General features: G+C 43.8%; 1 protein-coding gene across 1 annotated transcript; it reads left to right on the top strand.

The window, feature by feature from the left end:
* Window positions 1-461: 461 nt before the first annotated feature.
* LOC124657732 (dual specificity protein phosphatase 12-like) lies at window positions 462-6,051 on the top strand. The gene is made up of 6 exons (XM_047196249.1): window positions 462-874; window positions 4,581-4,633; window positions 4,743-4,807; window positions 4,887-4,965; window positions 5,331-5,627; window positions 5,742-6,051. The coding sequence occupies exons 1-6, from the start codon at window positions 462-464 to the stop codon at window positions 5,894-5,896; spliced, it is 1,062 nt and encodes a 353-aa protein (XP_047052205.1). The 3' UTR covers window positions 5,897-6,051.
* Window positions 6,052-6,634: the final 583 nt, after the last annotated feature.

Raw genomic sequence — 6,634 nt, 5'->3', positions numbered from 1 at the left:
GGTGTGTCCGGCGTCCCCGGTGCGTCCCCTGTGGGACGGGGACGGGCTCGGGGCGCCGGACACCGTATCGGGCCGCGCCGGACAAAAATGGGCTTTGAGGGACGCGGCTGAAAATGTTTTTTTGGTCCGGCGCGCCCCACATGAAGGTTGTCATCCAATATTTGACAAATTTCACACAACCTTCATCGTCCATTTGTTGCACCGGGTTCGGGGTGTTTGGAAGGCAGCAAAATCAATCCGAAGTTCTCTAAAAAAAAATCAAACGAAAGTGCAGCCTAGCTCGTTCTTCGTCGGCGTCAGATTGACTCACAGTTGAGGTGTAATTTCAGTTTCAAAAGCTATTCTGTACTCTGTAACCACGCGGGAGCTCAGCAAAAATCACCCAAGACTACCCTAGGGTTTCTTCTACCTCCCCGCCGCCCATGGCCGCCACCTCCTGCGACGCCCCGGCCCCGGCCGCCATGCCGGACCTCGTCCGCGACCACCTCTACTTCGGCGGCATCAACGACGCCATCGCGGCCCTCACGGGCTCGCTCCCGGACGGCACCGACATCACCCACGTCCTCTCCGTCGTCAGCTCCGCCTCCATCTCCTTCCTCACCGACTACCGCCCGGGCCTCTCCCTCCCGGCCGAGGAGGTCCGCCGCGTGGTGGCCGGGGAGGACGGGGCGCCCTCGTCGGTCGCCCCGGGGCGGCTGATGCGGGTGGTGGAGAGGACCGGGGAAGGCCTGAGGGTCACGCGGATGGCCGTGCCGCTCAGGGACACGGAGGAGGAGAACCTGCTCGACCACCTCGAGCCCTGCCTCGATTTCATCGACCAGGGGAGGAAGGAGGGCAGTGTGCTCGTGCATTGCTTCGCGGGGGTCTCCAGGAGGTATGCTTGCGTTTCCACTGTGCTGTAAAGCTCAAAATTTCATCACCTTTGGCTTAACCAAGGCGAAATAACCACGGAGCTATATTTCTTCTGAATGTGTTCCCTTTGTCCATGATTTTACATACTTCGTTCTTTACCTATTTGTTTGCTTGTGAAAAAAAAATAGTTTAGCGCCTGCCTTTATCTTGTCTACCACATCTTTCTGCAAAATAGGCGTGAGCATTTGAAGTCACATGAAAGTGCAGCTGCAATGATTTGGCTAGATGAATTTTCTGTAAATTAATTCATGGCCGTGTATCGTCTCCAACATTACACATATTTTAGTGCAGTTAGTCCACATGGCTGCACGTTATGCAAGAAAAAAAAATGATACTAAGTAACCGTGATGCATAATCTGCCATCCACTTATATATCAGTTTGTTCTGTAAATTTTCAACTTGTCTGATGCTCCAACAGGTTACATACTTACATCTGGTAAATGTGGATTGAAATGTTCACTTGCTATGGCGACTAATGTTCCAATCCCTTTTTTATGTATCTATGTGTATGAGAGGGACTTGTAGTGAACACTCACAATAACTATAACATAGTAACTATGCACTACGCCAAAACCCGTTTGTTTTACCGAATTGCGAGAAGAACCATCATCCCATTCTTGTTCTTGGCTAAATACACAGGTCTTGCATTTTTTAATTAACACAAATGTTCACTGCAAATCTTGCACGACACACTCTTGTGTGGAGAAACGAGATTGGAGAATTGGTCCTTATTGCAAGGGAACCATACTTTGTTTCACTGCAATCGAATTATAACCAGCTAATACTAGGTAAATAGAAATTGTTAGAAACGAAACAAATGGGTACGTACAGCATTTTTGAGTAATGTCTCATATCATACGAAGTGCTGCTTTCTCAGGTGTGGCTTGTATAATAAGCATGTGGACTGCTCGCACTGAAGTGTTTGTACAGTGGGCCAATACAGGACTAAAAAATGAATTTTCCGTAGGCTTGCCAAATCAAACAATATATTTAGCTAAATTACTGCAACCAAATCTGAATTGCCCCAGTTTGTGCTACAGAAGTATGTAGAGTGTAGATATTGCCAAGATAAGCATGGCCGTCGAACTGTTCTTTTCCCCACATTCCAACCAGAACAAAGAGTTGATGGAAAAGTTCACAAAGACATGCACAAGACAGAACCAACATAGGAGGCTGGTGACTGTTATGTTAACTTTGTCAAGCTAGCAAACAAAGATACCATGTCTGTCAATGCAACAGCTGTATTTTTTTTTTTCCGAAACGGGGCAAACCCCAGCCTCTGCATCAATTGATGCATGCGGCTTTCTTTATTAAAAGCAGTCAGTTATTACAACCAGCCACAGATATAAAGTATTATTACATCTCATGGATCACTCAAAGTTTCTACAAAAATGAGCCATCTAAACAGCACTAGCATGAAGCGCCTTTGCATCCTCATGTTAGCCTTCGATCAGCATGCTGTAGAAATCCCGTGCTACCGTTGCCAGTCGGTTGCACCCAATATCCATAGCAAGGCGCTCCTCCTCTGGGTGCAGATAGGACCACAGATCCAATTGGTAGCCAAAGGAATTAGCTGCAAAAATGATGGAAAGTTTTTTTTGTTAAAGATGCAATCATTACACACGTTCCATATTGCCCACACCAAAGCACAGACTCCAACTCTGTTTTGCTTTTTTTTGTCTACCCCATTTAGCCACCACTTCCCAAACAGATTAGTTATATTCAAAGGCGGAGGTAAATTGAATGTCATATTGACTATCTTCCAAATCATCTGCGTAAAGGGACATGAAATAAATAAGTGATGTATTGTCTCATCTTGATCACAAAAACAGCAATTAGTAGAACCATTCCAATTACGTTTAGCCAGATTATCTTTTGCAAGAATCACTTTCTTGTGGAGGAACGACATAAAAATCTTTAATTTTAGTGGCACCTTCAACTTCCAGATATGTTTTCTGAGGGAAACCGTGTGTCCAGATAAGAGATCGTTGTACATGGACTTCACTGGGAAGACCCCAGAACTCGTTAAATTCCATTTGAACCTATCCTCGCTATCATTTAGTTGTACCACAATAAGTCGATGAAGAAGATGTGTCCATCTCTCCCATTTGTTACCATTTAAGGTCCGTCGGAAGCTAATATTCAGAGGGTTTGTTGCAAGCACATTTTCAACCGTGCCATTCTTATGATTTACAATATTATATAGAGACGGGTACTCTTCCGCCAAAGATTTCGGACCTAACCAAATATCCTCCCAGAACCTGGTGTTGAGCCCATTATTGACTACGAAAGAACCCTGAGTTAAGAAATCCTCCTTCACTTTCATTAGACCTTTCCAAAAAGGTGAGTCACTTGGTTTTTCTGAAACCTGGGACAAAGTTTTCGAATGTAAATATTTCTTAGTGAGCAGCTCTTGCCAAATTCCCTCATTCAGAAGTTTGTAAAGCCACTTGCTTAGCAGAATTTTATTTTTTAAATCTAGAACCTCTATTCTCAAACCACCCTGATCTCTAGGTCTACAAATAATATTCCATTTAGTCAACCTATATTTTTTCTTATGACCCAATTTGGAGCAGCCCCGCCTGGCACAGTGAAATATTAAATCTGAACGATAGAGGCTGTGAACAGTCTGAGACATTTTGTAAGCTCCAGGTTGCAGTGCATGCCTACAATTTTCTTTTAGAAACTAAAATGCTAACTATTAGAGTGGAACATGGTTGTATTAGTCATGATCCAGCATGCTTGAGTTAAGAGTGAGGGGAGTGGTGTTGTTCTGGCGAGAGAGGTGGATGTGAAACAAATTTTGTCAAATCCCACACCAGTTATGGTGAACCATGTTGGGTATTCATGGCAGATAGTCGGTATTTATTGAGGCTGAGGTGCCAATCTGCTAGGCTCGCTGCATGTGGGCGGTTTCAGCAGTCAACACAGTCCTATACCACATGCTCACAGCTAACACATTGTGAGTTAGATCAGGCGTAGTGGCGGATGGAGGAGTTTCGAGATGTGATTGAGGTAGCCATGGATTTCCGCCAAAAAAAACCGAGGTAGCCATGGACATGATTCTGTGATATGATACTGTCTCTTTTCAACTCGCCCTAGCAAGATGGCAGCAGCATGTCTCTTGAGCAACCCATCATGGACTGAAGTGCATAGGTTTATGAGGCGAGCAAGGTGGTGTTGGAGTTGACTTCCGGAGCCGGTAAACCTATAGGCTGCTAACCGATGTGACACCCATCCAGTTTTAATGGAGGTCCACAAGCTAACCAGAAGTTTCTTGTAGTTTAAAGTTTGCTTGCGAAGGTGGTTAGTTCTAGTTTTAACTGGTGCATACGGCTTAATGTTTTTCTGAATTTTATTGGCTTGTTCTGTCATTGATCATAATCCTGCTATTACAAGTTAATGGAAATTCCATTGAGTTCTCATAAAATTTATATTCTTAGTCACATGGATATTGTAATTTTGAGCGCAAGACTATTGGCAAGTAAGAAATCAGTCAGAAAACTGACAGCGGCTCTGGCTAAACAATTATATAGGGTGCATTGTAAACTTCCACATATAACTTCATTGGTTGTGAGAAATTAGAAATGTATATCATTCACTAATAATAAAGCCATTTATTTTCACTATAACACATTAGTTCTGAATTTTATTCTATCATGTTGCAGTGCTACCATCATCACGGCATATCTTATGAAAACAGAGCAGAAATCTTTGGAAGGTTTGAATCTTTTCGTTTCAAGCAAGACATGTTTATTTCTACGTTGTCTGAGTTATCTGATAGTCTTTTAAGTAGCTCTCATGTGACATTCACTGCTTTCTTCTTCCAGAAGCACTAGAGTCTTTGAAGGAAATTAATGAATCTGTTTGCCCAAATGACGGTTTTCTTGATCAGGTAAGCTTTTATTATGATCTTTTTGCACCATATTGCTCTTAGATTTATCTTATTAAGTTGAATCTTCTATAATTTGCAGTTAAAATTGTTTGAAGAAATGGGTTTCAAGGTTGATACTTCAAGTCCTTTATACAGGCGCTTCCGCTTAAAATTGTTAGGTTGGTCATTTTTTTCATCTTGTATCTTATTGTGGCGCCTGTTTAATATCTGATAGATGCTCTTGAAGTTAGGATCAACATTAAGTTGAAAAAAATGTGATGGAGAAACTTACTTCTCACGTCCTATGCCCCGTAATATCATTCCGGCATTTTGTGAAAAATTGTCATTTGAAGCAGATTCAGTTGCTCTACTTTTCACCCTAGTGTCATTACTCAATTTTTGTAATACTTTCATTTTTTTTTTGAAGATCATGACCGTAGGGGAATCCCCTGCAGTTTTTTTTTTCTTTTCCTTTTCTGTTAAAAAGACCAGTCGCCTGGGTACAAGGAATCTTAGTAATACTTTCATCAAATGCTTCCCGCAGGTCAGTCCTACAAAATTGGAGAGAAAATAGGAAACCATGTATTTGAAGATGATCCTGGTGTTGCTCGACAGACTAATCCTAGACAGGAACTGTCAAATAAGGAGACCCGTAAAACAGCATACCGCTGCAAGAAATGCAGGAGGGTCGTTGCTGCAGAGGACAACGTTATCAGCCACACTCCTGGTGAGGGAAATTCTAGCTTTGAGTGGCATGACAAAAGGAAAGGTGGTCACACATACAACAAGGAACAAGATTGCTCTTCGCTTTATGTCGAGCCTCTCAAGTGGATGACTCCAGGTTAGCCACTTTCACAAATTGATCTCTCACAGTAACTTAAATACACATATATTGATGTGGTTCATAGCATATTATCAGCCTGTTCATTATCTGCTTTTGTTTCTGATGGAGCAGTAGAAGACGGCGCTTTGGAGGGGAAGCTGTCGTGCATCCACTGCGGAGCACGGCTAGGGTACTTCAACTGGTCAGGGATTCAGTGCAACTGTGGCAGCTGGATCACCCCTGCATTCCAACTATCCAAGAGCAAAGTTGATATAAGCACCATCTAGACTTCTCTAGAGGCTAGCAGACTTGAGAAATTTATCAGGTTCAGGTGGTGTATATACCGTATCATCAGAACCGTCGGGCACTATATCTCAAGAAGCAAAAGCTGGAGCCTGCCACATGTTTTTTTTCTTCTTCGAGAAAACGCAAAGCTAGCGTTTCATTTCATTGATAGAAAGAACAGTTTACAAACCTAAGACAAGGGCGAACACCCGACCACTCAAGACAAGATCGCAAGACAAACATTACAACAAACACCACCGAACTACCAATGGCCTAGATGCCATCCAAACAAGTGCACAAAAAGCCGTCCAAACAAGTGCACAAAAAGCGACAGCCTGCCAACCCAAGAAAACATGGCAAGGGGAACTCCTCGCTGCGCCAGGGCGACCTCGAACCCCCATTGAGCTATCCAGATCTGGCATGAACTGTTCAATGGGAGGAGAAGTCCCCAGCAGGCCCAAAGGGCATGAAAGACTTCAACTGACTGCACATGCCTCGACTGCCAACACTGCTCGCAACTTGAACACCGCTCCACCATGCCTTGCCGCACCCCTCGCTTGTAGCAACATACGCCTGCAGCCGTGAAACGATACTCGTTGAGTGCTTCCATGAGTCCAAGAGCAACAACAGAGGATCCTCCGCGGTTCGCAATCCATGTCAACCGAGATAATCTTATTGGCACAACGCTAGCGGAAGCAAGATCTGCCATATAGTCAAGGCGAGCACCACCGCCTCGTGCA

Source organism: Lolium rigidum, chromosome 5 (genome assembly GCF_022539505.1).
Source record: "Lolium rigidum isolate FL_2022 chromosome 5, APGP_CSIRO_Lrig_0.1, whole genome shotgun sequence".
Taxonomy (NCBI): Eukaryota; Viridiplantae; Streptophyta; class Magnoliopsida; order Poales; family Poaceae; genus Lolium; species Lolium rigidum.
This window is presented reverse-complemented; position numbering and strand designations above follow the sequence as displayed.